At 55.7% G+C, this 16,589-nt stretch overlaps 1 protein-coding gene across 1 annotated transcript in view; it reads right to left on the reverse strand.

Moving 5' to 3' along the window:
* Window positions 1-6,017: 6,017 nt before the first annotated feature.
* CHRDL2 (chordin like 2) overlaps window positions 6,018-16,589 on the reverse strand; it is a 29,424-nt gene continuing 18,852 nt past the window's right edge. Inside the window, exons 8-11 of the mRNA XM_057421191.1 lie at window positions 16,258-16,452; window positions 13,120-13,302; window positions 8,264-8,356; window positions 6,018-6,576 (exon numbers count right to left, since the gene is read on the reverse strand). Coding sequence (XP_057277174.1) covers window positions 6,497-6,576; window positions 8,264-8,356; window positions 13,120-13,302; window positions 16,258-16,452 — 551 coding nt within the window. The 3' untranslated portion in view covers window positions 6,018-6,496. The remainder of the gene's footprint in view (window positions 6,577-8,263; window positions 8,357-13,119; window positions 13,303-16,257; window positions 16,453-16,589) is intronic.

Genomic DNA, 16,589 nt, shown 5'->3' on the forward strand with positions numbered 1-16,589 from the left:
TCCAATCCCTGATGAAGAGTCCCTCCCCAGCATCCTTGCAGCCCCCTTCACACACTGGAAGCTGCTCTGAGCTCCCCACGCAGCTCCTCTTCCCCAGGCTCAACAGCCCCAATGTTCTCAGCCTGCCTTCACCTCTCTCCTGACCTTCTCTGCTGGCTCTGCTGATTCACATCGAGCTCCAGACGCCAACACCCATGCGGGGAAGCCAGGGGAGTGATTTGCAGTTTCCCCGTGGGAGCCTCTTGGCGCAGGTGGGGGTCACTGGCAGGCACATCCCGTCTCGGTGCGGCTGTCATCACGTCCTGGAAGCCTTTGCCCCTTGTGGAACTGGGGCTTCGTGGCTCCCAGGGAAGGTCATTGAGGGCAGGACCATGTGGAGCTCTCCTCTGCTACGTCAGTGGGCTCCAGATCCCCTCTCTGCTGAGGAGGAGATGGAGCCCGCACCGGTGTCTGGGTAACTTCTCCTGACGTGCTAAAAGCAGCCTGGAAGGGGATCAGTGTTCGGGTCAGTATTTAGTGCTCATCCTCCTGCCATGGAACAGGAGCCCGAAGCCTGATGGGGTTTGGAGGAACCTCAGTGGGTTTGCGAACCCTTGCAGGGCCGGTGCCTGCAGCCCTGTCCTGGGCAGCCTGTTCCAATGCCTGAGCACCCTCTGGGGCAGGAATTGTTCCTCAGCTCCATCTAAACCTGCCCTGGTGCAGCTTGAGGCCGGTTCCTCTTGTCCCATCCCTTGTTCCTTGGGAGCAGAGCCCAGCCCCTCCTGGCTCCATCCTCCTCTCAGGCACTTGTAGGCAGCCATCAGGTCCCCCCTGAGCCTTCTCTTCTCCACACTGAACCCCCCAGGTCCCTCAGCCCTTCCCCATCACACTTGGGCTCCAGGCCCTGCTCCAGCTCCATTGCCCTGCCCTGGCCCTGCTGCCGCCCTGGTGCTGATCCAGGCCAGGATGCTGGGGGCTCCCTGGGCACAAGCTGCTCACGTTCAGCTCCATCCATCAGCACCCCCAGCTCCTTTTCCATCCCCAATGGAGCCTGGAGCGCTCCATGGGGCTGTTGTGCCCCAAGTGCAGGACCCAGCACCTTGGTTTACTCCGGCTGCTCACCAGTGTCAAACACCTTCCCTCCTCCCAGGGCTGTCAGAATCCATCCCAAAGGAGCACTGGTGCCACTCACAGGGGCCACGGGTGCTGGTGGCCACCCCAGCACTGCCTGGGGCCGTGTGGCCGAGGAGGGGCACGGGTGCTTTCTGCGGGTGATGCCCTGCAATGGTGTCAGTGCTCCACCAGCCCCAGGAGCCTGCCCTAATGACCACGGCTCCCCACAGGACACCTCTTAGAGGCCTCTCTGGGATTAACCCTTTTAATTGGATCAGCAGCCAGAGCTCAGGAGCCAACGGCTCGCGGTCGGTGGCATCGCCTCCCTCGCCCTGCTCCTCCTCCTGTGTCCCTTTGCCTCCGCAGGGATCCCCCCCTTCCCACCCCAAGCCGGGGAGATGGGGTTGATGTGGGGGCAGAGCTGGCTCAGGGCTCTGGGACCTTAAATCTCTTGTGATGCTGAGTGTGCAGGGATGGGCGTCCTATGGGGGGTTTCAGAGGGTCCTCGAATGGTTTGGGATGAAGGGAGCTTAAAGCTCCTCCATTCCCAACCCCTGCCACGGGCAGGGACCCCTTCCATAGAGCAGCTTGCTCCAAGCCCCTGCGTCCAACCTGGCCTTGAACACTGCCAGGGATGGGGCAGCCACAGCTTCTCTGGGCACCCTGTGCCAGCGCCTCAGCACCCTCCCAGGGAAGAGCTTCTGCCTAAGAGCTCAGCTCAGTCTCCCCTCAGGCAGGTTAAAGCCATTCCCCTTGGCCTGGCCCTACAGGCCCTTGTCCCAAGCCCCTCTCTGGGTTTCCTGCAGCCCCTTCAGGCACTGGAGCTGCTCTCAGGTCTCCCCTTCAGGAGCCTTCTCTTCTCCAGGCTGCCCCAGCCCAGCTCTCTCAGCCTGGCTCTGTCCAGATCCTGACACCAGCCCTGCAACAAGAGCTCAGGGGGCATTGATGGGCTTTGCACGCTGCATTCACCCACCCAGCTTCTACCTGCATCTGCCTTGGGTGCCATGGTTTGGTGTGAGGTGTCCCTGCCCATGGCAGGGGGTTGGAACTGGATGCTCTTAAGGTCCTTTCCAACCCAAACCTCTCTGTGATTCTACCAGCGTTTGCACGTGGGTTAAACAGAGCCAGTTTTGAGCTCCACTGCTCCAGCCACCGTGCCGTGGGCTCCCTGGGGGCACTGCAGGTGTATCCATGCAATTGGAAGGGATTTGTCTCCATGGGGCAACAGCAACACACTGGGGTGTTTAATGCAGCATCCCTGCCTTGGGGCAGGCATCACCTCAGTGCAGTCCCTTCTCTCCCCTCAGGGAGAAGCTGTGATTGAACTGCTCGCTGCGACTGCTTCTGCAGGGCCCCATCTTCTGCCACTTCTTCTGCAGGACCTGGATCTCCTGGTGCTCTCCTATGGGAGCTGAATGTCCCTCCAGTTTGTGTGCAAGTGCATCGGGTATCCCATGGCTGCTGCAACCTGCACCGAGCCACCTTTGGTCTCTGCGCAGAGCATCTGGGCACTGTTTGGGTCCCCAGTACTGGGCAGGCAGTGATTGCTGGACCCAGGTTAGATGAAGATGCACCAAACCAGGACAGTTTTCCCCTTCAGGCTGATCAAACACCGGAACAGGGACCAAGGGAAGGACCTTGGAGAAACTCAGCCCTTGCCTGGACCCACACCTGAACAACCCGATGTAAGTCCAAGTTATCCCTGCTTGGAGCTGGAGGTTGGACCAGGCACCTCCTGGGGTCCTTCCAACCTGAATTACCCCGTGGCTGTGTGCTCCAGGACGGATGGCAAGTCACCACCAGGAATCTTGGCTCTCCCTCCGGGATCTTAGGGCTTTTTTTACGTCAGAGCCATGCTATTTCATGCTCTATTATCAGGTTAGTCAAAACACTTCTCTACACTATATGTCTCTATAATTGCCAGCCACACTCAAACTTCCTTGGCTCCTGCTGTTTTCCATTGCATCGCATTTGCAGTCATGCAAAATATCTCCTTTCACCTTAATCTGCATGAGCCCCCCTTCCCTGCAGGCTCAGGAGGGAAGGGGAAGCCAACACCTCTTGGTTATGATCACTGGAGCCTTGTTCCCCACTGGGCAAGAGGGAAGAGCCGGTGTCGGTGACCTACGCAGCTCAGTTTGAGGTGCCCATACATCATTAGGGTAATTAGGAGGGAAATTAAGCAGGTTTGGTGCTGCTCTCAAAGTGCTGCATGAAACCCACAGCCCTGGAGGTGCTTCGAAGGTTTGGCTCCTCCGTGAAGCATCTCCCAATGGACCGGGATGGATGCTCCTGTATCACCTTCCCGCAGCCAAAGAAGGGGATTTCTCCGCAAAGGGATGGGATTTCCCTTAACAATGGCTCTTGCAGCACCCCAGAGCCCCTCACGCTGTGCCTGCATCCGCTTTCCTCTGCACATCCCTTTCTTTTCCAGCGAGGAGCAATGGGGAAAGCAGAGGATCGCGGCGCTGCTTGGCGCTGCGGCTGTTCCCGTGCCACCGCGGACCTGTCTCCTCTCCAGACTAAACACTCCTGATATTTCCTGTCTCTTCTCACATAGCAACATGTCTGTAATGGCTCTTTTCTCCTGGTCCTGCACCTCTTTGGATGCCGGAGCGGCTCAGGATGTACCTAATCCGGCGGCTTTAACGCGAGCTGCTGGGGAAATGAGATCGCCTTTCGCTGCCTCCAGCTATGTCAAAGCCCTGACACCCCCCAAAATGGGAAACAAGAGCAATGCCTCTATAGAAAACAGCTTTTCCAGCAAGCCAGGGCAATCTGGACACTGGAAAAAGCCTCTGGTGATGAGAAAACCAGGTAAATCCTTGGAGACGGGGCTGGAGCTGAGGAGGGATGGGAGGTGGAGGAAACGTGACTGGCACAGCACAACCATGGCCCCAAGGTCTCTTTCCTCCTGTGTTACGTGGCCATCCCCAAACGGGGGGGTCCAAAGGGGAGGTTGGACACACCGATGGGACAAGGTGGAGCATCCCGTGGTCCTCCTGCCCCATGGGATGCGGGAGCGCTGCCCGTGCCGCCCTCGGTGGTGCACTGGGGTGGTTTCCTTGCTCTCCTATTGCTTGCAGGCAGCTCCTGGTGGAGATCTCTGTTTGTAGAGGCTGGATCAACCCAAAGGAAACTGCTTACGAGTGCTTCTCAGCAGCACTGCCAAAGGACCATGATTCAGTGCTTTCCTCTTTGGGTCGAAATGAATTAGTTCAGGCCCATCAGGATTCTCGAACTCCAGGAGCACAACAATAAACCAGTGTTTAAAGGTTCTTCATGGCCATTTAGCACCATCTGGGGCGTCTGACCAGGGGCTTTGAAAACAGTTGGAGATGAAGTAAGAAGGATCGCTTGGCCTGGACACCCCCTTCTGCCTCCCAGCTGCACCGACAAGGGAACTGATCCTCATGGACCCATTAGACACAGGGAAAGGGGCTGTGGAGCTAACGTGCACCTCAAAGGGCCTCTCTGAGCTGCCTGGTGGGGTCTCCAAATGAGAACGTGGTGGCTTTGGAAGGAGCAGAGGAGAAGAGTTTGACCACGTGTCCAAATAGCAAAGAGCTCTGCCCTGGACGTGCTCCTCTTCCAGCTTTGAGGGCTGAGTTTCATGGAATCAGAGAGGTTTGGGTTGGAAAGGACCTTAAAGCTCATCCAGTTCCAACCCGGTGCCATGGACAGGGACACCTTCCACTAGAGCATGTCATCCCTCTGGTTTGAATGGGTGAAGCTTGAGCCATCCCTATGGAGAGGTTGGCTATGGAAAGCCTTTGCGGCGCCTCAGGAGGACTTGGCTCACTTTGGGTGTCCTAGAAGATGGATTTGAGGGTTTTCCAGGTTGGGTTTGGGTTTCCCCATGTTGGGAAGGCACCATTGATTTTCAAGGGCGAGTGGATGCTCACCGTGTCCGGAGCTGCCCCAAGAGGGGCTTGGAGCCTGCTGGACATTCAGAACAGGCTCATGTATGTTCCATCCCTGGGGTGCCCACCTGAGAAGTGAGGCTCCCTACGTCGTGTCAGTCAGGAGATGCCACAGCTGGAAGCCCGTCTACACCCTGAATAGCCTCCCTGGGTCCCATGCTCTCTCCAGGAGCTGGCTGGGACCTCCCCGTCCCACCTTGCAGCCCCACAGTGTCTCCAATGACCACAGCTTCTGGGAGCTGTGGTCTGACTGTTCTGGTACCCAGAGCCCAAACCACCCGTGCACAGGGGCTTGGAGCAACCTGCTCTAATGGGAGGGGTTGGAACTGGAGGAGCTTTAAGGTCCCTTCCACCCAAACCACGCTGGGGTTCTATGCCGAGCCCCTGATGATGAGCAGAGCATCCCCGGGATGCTCTCTGCAGCCCTGAGGATGTTTGCTGGGTGAGTCCAATGGGATCAGACCCCAGCAGGATGGGGGTCCAACCCCACCAGGATGGGGATCTCACCCCTCTTGTGACACAGACCCTATGGAGAAAGGAGAGCCAGCACAGGAGGCTGAATCATCAAGACGCTTTAATCAGATTTATCAGACAGCTCTGGATCTCCAAATAAATAGATTTATCAAAACAGAATAAAACCAGAGATAAATACATGTACCAAAACAACCTGAAAATCCCCCAAAGCTGGTTCCAGACAGGGGGAGGGCGATGCTGCTGCACCCCCTCCTCCCCACGCTGCAGAAATGGTCCTGTTCGCCCTTTGGGAGATGCCCCTCCTGTGAATACAGCCCAGTAGATATTATGTAGGATATAGATAGATATATAGCATAATAACACGCTTGGTAGCGACCTTAGTGCAGCGCTCGGGGTCTCAGACCCCATCAGCAGGTGGGTCCTCCCAAAAACTCCATCTTCAAGTGACCTGCAAAGAAGGGAAAAGAATCCTTCCGGCGGGAGCAGAGAAGACCCAGGATTCCTCCAGGAGTACCCTTATGGGGTTGTCTATCCAAGGAAACCCTTTGCAGGTCACAGGGGCTCCGAGGAAAAGGATAAGGATGGTTTTTCTTTCCTTGCAGGTCATCTTCATGTTGGTGGTTGGAAAGAAGCGTGGTCACGGCTGCTGCTAACTCCTGATGCTCTTCAGAACGCCGGGTGTCAGGGATGTATCCCACCTCTCCGTGCCGCTCCAGGTCTCACATCTCCCTTGTCCCTTCCTCCTCTTCCCTCTGCACATCCAACCTCTTTGTCGCAGGAGGTGATGGCCAACCTCTTGTGCTCTCCCGTTGGAGAGAGGCACCTCCACGGCTGGGATCCCGTGTGGTTCAGTTTGCCTCCATGGCTGGAGGTTCTGTAGTTTACACTAGTGCATCCTTTACTGCTGTGCCAGTCTATTGAGTAATGAGGCTTTGTACTTCCTATATAGGTGTATGTGTGTATGGGGTGTGTACATAAATCGATAGCTAGGGTAGAGTTTGCTCTCGTTACAAGCTCTTTGTGTCTTTCTCTGGGCTCTCTGTCATCTGCAGCTCTGATGTCTGGGCTCGGAAGATGTTCCAGTGACCTGGATGAAGGGAGAGGGACGCTGATGAGCAGGCAAACCCGATTCACCCCATGCACAGCACCTCCCTCGATGGAGGACCTCCAAGAACCATGTGGGGAGAGGTCTACCCACAACGGTGGCCATGGCCGGAGCAACTCATCAGTGCTCCTGTAATCCTAGAATTGCCATTAAAATGGTACTTGGGGTCAAGAGGGGCCCTGTGTACCTCCTGAAATGCAGTTAACAGCACAATCACTGGCATTCCCAATGCTTTCTTTGGAAGCTACTTGGCTCTTTGTGCAGGGCTTTGCATGGTAAGGCAAGATCTTAGAATCATGGAGCTGGGTTGGGATGAAGGGACCTTAAAGCTCATCCATTCCCAACCCCTGCCACGGGCAGGGACCCCTTCCACTAGAGCAGCTTGCTCCAAGCCCCTGTGTCCAACCTGGCCTTGAACACTGCCAGGGATGGGGCAGCCACAGCTTCTCTGGGCACCCTGTGCCAGCGCCTCAGCACCCTCACAGGGAAGAGCTTCTGCCTTATCTCCAACCCGAACTTCCCCTGTTTAAAGAAACCCCCTTAGGTCCCTCCACAGCCTCACTGCTGTGCAATGCAAAGCAAATGCATTGGTGGGAGCTGGGAAACACCCCAAAACCCAACACAAAGCATCCCAACCCCTCTCCTTGCTCCCTCCGAAACAGCAGCATCCCCGTGCGTGCAGGAGGGAGCTGGAGATGCTTCCCCCCTTGGTTGGTGCTTCCCTCGTAATCCCAGCAGCTCTGGGGCCGTCATTCCCAAGGGGGGGAATATTTCCTGGCTGAATTAATGTCCTGTTGTGAGGAACCCTCTGGGCAGTGCTTTCCTAGGACGTGCGGCAGCGGCAGAGGGATGGTTTCCCAACAGGGCTATTGGTGAGGTGAGAAGAAGGGGACACGTGCCAGAGATCCCAGCGAGGGTCCAAAGCCTGACCTGGAAGCAGGGACTTGAAAATCCCCCATTGCTTGGCCAAGAGATGCTGCCTGGAATGGATGGGAGGCGGAAACAAAGCTCCCTCCCTCCCCGGGGGCACTGGGTGTGCTGGAACGCACTGGGGCAGCAGCACCATTCCCGGCCGACCCCGTGCCCTGTGGGTGCTGGACAAGATGGGAACGGGGCCGATCCGGACCTAACCCATTGCAGCTGATCCCAGCCCAGGCAGCAGGAAAGCGCCCGGCCCTTTGGCCCCGCGCAGGCACGCTCGGCATGCGCACCGGCATTCCTGCTCCCGGGAACGTCTCCCCATCCAAGAACATTACGGATGAGTTCTCAGACTACCTCAAGGGTTTATTTCTCTCAAATCCCTTGCTTAATTCCCTCTTTCCCCCCCCCCACTCCGCCCGTGATGCCAGATGGATTAAATGGGATAAAATCCAACAGGTTTACACGCTCCGGAGGCACAAAGCCTTTGGGTTTCACAAGCCTGCATCCACTTTTAGAAAGCTGGCTGCCCTTTCCAGCAGCATCAAGGGGAAATGTGACTGCTGAGCAGGAGTGTTGCAGATGAGGGGCAGCTCCAACCCCGCTGTGTCTGGACAAGTCTTCTCCCTATGGATCAGCTCCCCACGCCGCGCCATCGGGATACACGAAGCCTTTTGTGGAAGGGGCAGTGAAACACGGGGTTGTTTGGGGCTGGACGAGTGGGGAGATGATGGGATTTTTGCCTCCCTACCTTCGTTCGTCCTGGTGATGAGTCTGAAGTTGTGTGCTTCCTGCTTGAATTCCTGTTTGCTGATCTTCTTGGTCTGGATCAGATGAAAGATTCCTGCAGAGGGAACCACAGGGAATCACATTTGAAGGCTCAGACAGGTTTGGATGTCTGCTCCTCCGTCCCCTCCCGGGGTGTAAAAGGGATGCTGCCTTCATCATCCTGCTTTGGTGCAGGACCTGCTGCCACCGAGCCTGGTAGGGGTTTAGGAGTGAATCAAGGGCTGGCCAAAGAGCAGGAGAGATCCCATTTGACAACTGCTCATTACACCAGAACACAGCAGGGGCAACACCATGGGCAGGTGGGAGCAGTAAGGTTTTGTCGCTCCAAAAAGCATCTCCCATTGGAGGAGGTTTGATCTGCCCCCAAACCCATAAGAGAAATAAAGATTAAACCAATGGAGTCCTGGGATCCCTGTCCATCCTTCCCCACTGCGTAATCCCCTCCATCCCTGAATGCTTTCCTTTCCTGGATGCCCTCAGGGACCAGCGTTTTCCATCTCTCTGCCCCCCAGCCCTGGAACTCCTCCAGGACAGGAAAACCCCATAAATGCCCTCAGCAGAGGTTGCTCTTCCTGCCTGTGCCAGCAGCATCCCATTAGCGGAGGTGCCCGACTCACGTGTTTGACCCAGGAGAAGCAGAACCTGCGCTGAGCAATGGGAGTCGCTCAGAACCTTTCTGCAGGATTAGGGCTCGTGAGGCTCAGCGTTGCCTGGGAAGCGTGACAAAGCAGGCAGGTATTCCTGGCACATCCCTCCAGGCTCCACTGCTGATGCGAGAGGCAATGTGCCCCCCCCCCCCCCTTATTTGGTTAAGAGACTTGCCCTGATTCCCAGCAGGAATTACACAATAGGGAATATATAAGGAAAAGCAAGGGGCAAGCAATCCATATAAATGGGATGTTAGGGACTAAGGGGGAATGAATACAGGAAGTCAAAGCCATAAGGAGAAATAACGTGGCTCTTTGAGCTATGAATAAGCCCTTGAAGTGAGTCAGGAGGAGAAGATGCTGGGTGGGGATAATAAAAGCGTTGATGACGCGAGGAAGGCCCAAGGGCTCAATAAATCCTCCTGGTCTATCCTTAGCAAGGAGCAGGAGGGGGTGCGAGTGGTCCCCGTGGCCGGTGGGGCCCTTTCCAGGATGTTAGCAACCCAGGGGGTGTTTTAAACGAGAGCTCCAAGGGACAAACATCTTCTCATCACCCCACCTCGATCACAGTCACCCAAGGGCCCTCCGAGAGCTGGTGGAGACCTTTGGTTGTCTCTGAGAGATGCCAGGAGCTGGGAGCAGTGGAGGAATGAATGCAGCTGATGCTCCAGAACTGACTGGGAGGTGCAGATAAGGATAGCCCACGGTGCCTGCAAGCACCAAAGAGGCTTGATGGGATGGAGATGGGAATGGGGGATGCCCCTGTAGTGATAGGACAAGGGGGGGTGGTTTGAAGCTGGAAAAGGGAAGATTCAGACTAGGTACCACAAAGAAATGGTTCCCAACGACAAGGTGATGTCCATGTGTGCGGAGTGAACATGAGGGCTGGAGCAGCTCTGCTCTGGAGCCAGGCTGAGAGAGCTGGGCTGGGGCAGCCTGGAGAAGAGAAGGCTCCTGAAGGGGAGACCTGAGAGCAGCTCCAGTGCCTAAAGGGGCTGCAGGAAAGCTGGAGAGGGGCTTGGGACAAGGGCCTGTAGGGCCAGGCCAAGGGGAATGGCTTGAACCTGCCCGAGGGGAGGCTGAGCTGAGCTCTTAGGCAGAAGCTCTTCCCTGTGAGGGTGCTGAGGCGCTGGCACAGGGTGCCCAGAGAAGCTGTGGCTGCCCCATCCCTGGCAGTGTTCAAGGCCAGGTTGGACACAGGGGCTTGGAGCAAGCTGCTCCAGTGGAAGGGGTCCCTGCCTGTGGCAGGGGTTGGAGCTGGAGGAGCTTTAAGGTCCTTCCAACATAAACCAGGCTGGGATTCTGTGATGACTTTAAACATGGTACTTACTTAACGCTGGGCTGGGGAATGAAGCAAGTCTAACCCAAGACACTGCTCTTAGGACTTGCTAAATCATCTGCAAGATGAAGCCTTGGCGGGTGCTGGAGACAGGACCATGGGTGCACATGGCTGTATGAGACTCATCTCAGCAGGAGCCAGCCTTGGGCCAGAGCCGATGTCCTGTTTTGGGCTCTGCCCTTCAAGACAGACACAGAGGAGTCCAGAGCAGAGCTACAGAGAGGAGCAAAGGACCCGAAATTTCTAACGTCAAGGGAAGAGTGGGAATAAATTCAGCTTAAACTGAATTTAAACCACGTAAAACTTCAGCCTTAAACCATGGATGAAGAGGACAGAGGTGGGAGCTGATGGCATCCTCAGAGGAAAGGAGCCTACTCTTCACAGCCACAATGGTGAGGGTGAGAAGGCAGGAGCTCGAGCTGGAAGAAGGATGAACGTTGTGAAAAGTCTTCCATTGGTAAAGGGTTTGTGGCTCTGGAAGGGATCGGATGGGCTGTAGAGTCTTTATGGCAGGAGATCCTTATGAGGGTGAGCAGGGGCTGGAGCAGCTCCTGTATGGAGCCAGGCTGAGAACATTTGGGCTGTTGAGCCTGGAGAAGAGAAGCTGTGTGGAGACCTCAGAGCAGCTTCCAGTGTGTGAAGGGGGCTGCAAGGATGCTGGGGAGGGACTCTTCATCAGGGACTGCAGTGATAGGACAAGGGGTGATGGGTTCAAACTGAAACAGGGGAAGTTTAGATTGGATCTAAGGAAGAAGTTCTTTACTGTGAGGGTGCTGAGGCACTGGAATGGGTTGCCCAGGGAGGTTGTGAATGCTCCATCCCTGGCAGTGTTCAAGACCAGGTTGGACAGAGCCTTGGGTGCCATGGTTTAGTGTGAGGTGTCCCTGCCCATGGCAGGGGGTTGGAACTGGATGATCTTAAGGTCCTTTCCAACCCAAACCATTCCGTGGTTCTATGATCTCATCAAGCAAATGATGGAGGAGCATGCGGCTGGCAGGTCTGTGCTATGGGGATGTACCAGTGTGGTGAAACACTAGGCCTTGCTGACGGTCCCCGAGGTGCAGGTTTTCAGGATAGAAAGGAATGGTTTGGTGGATGTCTAATCAGCAGCCTGGCAGGGGAAATGTGGGAAAGAGATCCATAGGGATGCTGCACCTGCAGTGCAATCCAGGCCTCCAGCGGGGCAGGAGTCAACAACAGAGACTCCAAACCATGCTGGTCCCTCTCTGATCCTCCCTGCTCCTTGTTGTCTTCTCTCCCCATGAGAATTCCTCCCTTAAACCATCAGAAAGTCTCTTTCCAAAGTCACTGAGGTGTCCAGACCCCTAAGACCATGGGGAAGCCCCATTGCAGCTCACTGGGGCTGGTCATGCCCCATCACCAAACCGGGTATGGTTTCATCCTGGTGCTGGCGCCGGTTTCTCCTCTCAACTCCAGCCCCGAAGAGGAAACAGAGGAACAGAAGAGGCCACGTAGGTCCCATAAGCCCATACAAAGGCAGAGGGACAGGCTCCAGGCGTGACTTGCGGGCTCCTTTCTCCACACACGCTGCTCTGTTGGTGGAGTGATGGACCATGGCGAGGTGGAATCCATATGTGCCTGAGCTCATGCTCTTTCCCAATAGTAACACTTTGCTCTGCCAAGCAAAAGAGCTGTGTTGGCCTCGGGGACAAGGGCCTCCCCTGTCCTCCTTGGCTGGCAGGGCTCAGGAGCTCCGTGCAGACACGAAGCTCTTGGCCTCGGAAGGTGGCGAGAAGGTTTTGGGTGGCAACCTCTGCCAAGGAGCGAGGGGAGGAAGTGGTGGGGCCCAGACAGTGCAGGCTCACAGTGTCCTCCAGCCACAAGGTGCCATTGTGCCGGGGTAAAGGGGGGAGGATGGGGAGAGGGGCACTGGGGAGGATGGAGGATGGCAGGGGGAGCGTGGAGACGGGGTGGCAGCCAGGGCTCCATCTCTGACTCCTCTCCACGTGTTCTCCCCATTGGCAGCTTGAAGAGGCAGCCAGCGGAGGGCTCCTAAGGGAGGGATGGAAGGAACATGCCCAAGAGACCACTGTTTGCCTACACTCATCCAGAAGACGTGGATCAAGGTTCACTGTATCCATAAGTAGGGTCTGGCCAACCTCAAGGGCTCAAGGCACAGCTTTTTGCAAGGGGTAGAGTATGCCCAATGGAGACTTGGGCTTGGAGCACTGCAATGCATTCCCATGCCCAATAGAAACACATCACAGGTATCTACCAAGTGGCCCAAGCAGAGGTAGGCTCCTCTGCTGGTAAGAGTGTTGTGAAGCTAAAGGTGTGAGGAGAGAGCAAGAGATTGGTGTCACTGGCGGTGTATTTGCTGTCTGGAGGACACCCCAACAGCAGCATCCAAATCCGCCCATCCAAAAAGTGAGCTGGGGCCAATTCAGCCCCTCCGTGGGCACCTCTGCAGCATCTCTGCGAGCTTTGCTCCAGCAACGAACAAGAAACGAGTGACCAGAACATCGTTTTGTTTTGCTTTCCATGTGCATTTGGCATGAAAGCCAGGGCAGGTTTGGAGGAGAACCCATGGCCCTTGTTTGCCCATGTGCTGTACCTCCGGATGGTGTTACAGCTCATGATGGCACACAGTGGGGCCAGGAGTGGTTTCCAGCCCCTGATCTCCATGCAACTGATGGCAAAAGAGTGCAGAAGGATGGAGCTGGAGGAGCCAGCCTGCTGTCAGCAGCTTTGCACTCACCACATGAGGTCTGGAGCACCACTAGGAACGCCTGAGAGCACGAACAAAGCTTGGAAAGCAGCACGTTTCCACACACCTCCTCCATTGCTGGCTGCTGGCGGGACATGACCCACCTTTAATCAGCTTCCAGTTGTAGATTTCCACCTCTTCTGCAGGCTCCTTCTCCACTGCCATCGTCCTGAGGATCTCCTTGGAGGACCCGGAGCTCGGTGGCACAAACACGTACACCAGGACGCGGTTGGGGTTCTTGGCGCAGCGCGTGGTGGCTGCTTCAGCAGTGGGTTTGACCTTGGTTTCTGGGCAAGAACAAGGACAGAGCTCATTGAACGGGGCAGGAAGGAGCTTGGAGGAAGCCAGCTCAGCACCCGGGGCAAGGCAAAGGCATCGCGTTGGGTTTGATGCTGCGTGGGACACTGTGTCTCCGAATGGACCTTGGCTCCAGGGCTCTCATCCCCAACACTGCGATCTGCAGCAAAGGGAGATGTTGATAAAGGGTCTGTGGATCTGCTTAGCCCCAGGTTTTCCATTCCCTTTGATTTTGGCTTCCTCTTTGCCAGCAGGGATGGAGGAGGGGGATTTTCTCCACCTGGATGCCCCATACCCACTGCAGGGACCTTGGTGTGGTGCCATCACCACTGCAAAGCCCCTGCATCTCGTTGGCCTCCCTATTGGCATCAAGAGAAAGGCATCTCACTGGGTTTGATGCCATGTGGGATAACCACATCCCCAAATGGACCTTGGCTCCCAACACCACAATCTACAGCAAAGGGAGATGTTGCTAAAGGATCTCTGAATCTGCTCATCCCCATTCCCCATGATTTCGGTATCCTTTGTGCCAACAGGGATGGGGAAGGGGGATTTTCCCCACCTGCATCCCCCATATACCCACTGCAAGGACCTTGGGGCATCACCATCACCACTGCAAAGCCCAGGCTGAATTCCCTGCTTCCCATCTCTCTCCTGTTGCCATCCCGCAGGATCAATGCCAGCAACACGCAGGGATGAACCCGCAACACGGGAGCCAGCACCGGGCCTGGGCATCGCGCCCGGCTCAGCCCCAGCCCAAAGCCTCGCCCCACATGGGGTACAACAGTGGGGAGACCCTCAGCGGGGGCACCGGCAGGCCCCTACGTGACTTCCAGCATCCTTGCTAAAGCAGAGCTGCTGATTGTTTCATGCTTTTAATGGATCTGGAGTAATTAAGAATCCCCCGTGGGTTTGGAAGGAGATTTATTGCCTTTGGTTGTGGTCTTTGGAACGCAGAGAAGCTCAGCTCTGCTGAATTTAGCCTTGTTCTCCCCGTCCTTTTGGATGCCGGAGCTGTTTTACACTACTCGAAAGAAAGTTTGGCTATGAATAGATGCCTGGGGTTTATTTTAGTAGGACAGTTATTCTAGGCCTCATTCTGTGCTTGCTGGCGTGGTCCTGAGCTGCTCTGCTCAGAGAGGGGATGGAAATCCCGCTTTAAAGGGATGCAAAGCAGGGCTTTGTCAAATGGGAGGACAAGCATTCAGCTCTGCAGGCTCAGTGTGATGTGATGGGGGACAGCTGCGACCCACCACCCTCATCCCTGCCACCGCGGGGTCCGGATGCAGGGAAACCTCCATCCCGGACCAGTGAACTTCACTCACTCCCTGGCTGCTCTTTGCACCCACTGAGGAATCCCCACCTTTATGACAGAGAAGGAACTACACATCCTTGCAGGTACAACAGGTATTTAACAACCTTGGAGCATCACTCTTATGGCCAACAGTGCTGCGGAGGAGAAGCAGGGACACAATGGTCTCCCCATCCAACCCATGCATCACAGCACCGGGTTCCCCTGCGGTCAGGATCCCTTTTGTTAACAGGAATCACTCCGTTTGTCCCCAGGCTGCTGGGAACAAAGGAGGAAGAGGAGCAAAGTCCTGGGAGCTGCCTGGAAAAGGAAGATGGGTGAAACCTCCATGCAGCAAAGCAAAGGACGAGCCTGAGACTCGGCTGAGCCACGTGTGTGTGTGTGAGATTGCAATCTGGGAGTACTGGAAAGCAAGGAGAAAGCCGTTTTGGCTGGGTCAGAGTGTTTAACTGGAAATAAATGAAGACTGAGCAGACGAGAGATCCCAGCAGAGAAAGTTGTAGACTTGAAAGCAGAAAGAGCCACTATAATGGGAATGCGAGACTGGAAGGGCTCTGCTCAGTCATCACATCCCGTTCCCACCAGGCACCACGTCATAAATCCTGCTCATAAACACATCAGGAACCTTATTAAAACAAGCTGAGCTTCTGCCCTTCGCTCGCTCAGAGCATCCCTGCTCAGAGGCTGGAAACTCCCACTTCTCATCCCGCACTGTGAAGTGTGCCGATGCCCTTTGCTGGCTCAGAGCATCCCTGCTCAGAGGCTGGAAACTCCCACTTCTCATCCCGCACTGTGAAGTGTGCCGATGCCCTTTGCTGGCTCTCCCTGCTGAGACCCCTCCAGGAAACCGCCTTGAGGATGCACATCAGAGATCAGCCAGGAAGCGCTGCATCCACAGGGATGCTCAGAGGTGCTCAGGTACCTCCAGTGTCTCCAGGGAAGCACTGGGTGGTCGCTCAGCTAAACATCTACTGCTGAATGACAGGGATGCTCTGCCCCATCTTTGCCAGGTGTGTGGTTCAAGGTGAACAGCTTTCCAACGACCAAGAAGCAGCCAAGAGACCCAAACCCCATTGAATATGAGAAATAAAGAGGTCCTCTCCACCGTGTCCCAGCCCCAGCATCAGCCCAGTTCTACCTGGAGCACCCCAACCGTTGTGTGCCAAACCTTCCCCTTCCAGGACTGGGGAATTCAACTCCAGTTCAATCAAGCCATGAGTGCCACAGGTAACACCACAGCTGGGAAGCGGCCTCCTAACTTCAAACCTACGTTTCAGGTGCCACAATTTAACCCTATGACTTCTTGTCCCAGTTGAAGCTTTGGAGAACAGACCTTCTCCCCAGAAAACATCTTCTCTCCATCTGAAGACTCTTATCACGTCCCTCCTTGAGCATCTTTCTCCAGGCTACAGCCACCCAACAGATACAACCTTATGGGATCGATGCGCCTTCCTCACCTTGGGCCAGTCCTGCTGCCCTTCAAGGCAGACCAACCCTTACACTGGTGCTTGCCCTGCTGAGCTGATGTCGATTCAAGTGACCAGTGATGTGAACACATCTGCCTGGGGCTTCAAACCAAGGCTAAAGGAAGGACCTGGAAGGTACCTGCAGGAGAAGGTGGGATCTCACCTACCTGGACATATTTTACAGCATTTCCCATCTACTTTCTCTGGATGCTCACACGGATACTCCTTGGGGCAGGTGATCTTCTGGCAGTCCTGGACACCATCCCTGCAAGTGCAAAGGATGCAGGGCAGGAGGCCGTAGAGCCGGAAGACGGGATGCCACACTTCCCCATGGGAATAGGTCTTCCCGTTGTACACACAGGCTGGAGGAGAGAAAGAAAAGAGGGGAAATGAATCCCCCTCCTCTTTGCAAAGCCAATGCTTGGTGGAGCCCAACTCATTTCACACCTCGGAAACGGGTGGCCCTGCTCTCTTGAGGAGCACGGTGCTCTGGCAGCAC

This window comes from Pezoporus wallicus, unplaced genomic scaffold (assembly GCF_028554395.1).
Source record: "Pezoporus wallicus isolate ANWC-B61680 ecotype Strahan unplaced genomic scaffold, APGP_CSIRO_Pwel_v1 contig_8372, whole genome shotgun sequence".
Taxonomy (NCBI): Eukaryota; Metazoa; Chordata; class Aves; order Psittaciformes; family Psittacidae; genus Pezoporus; species Pezoporus wallicus.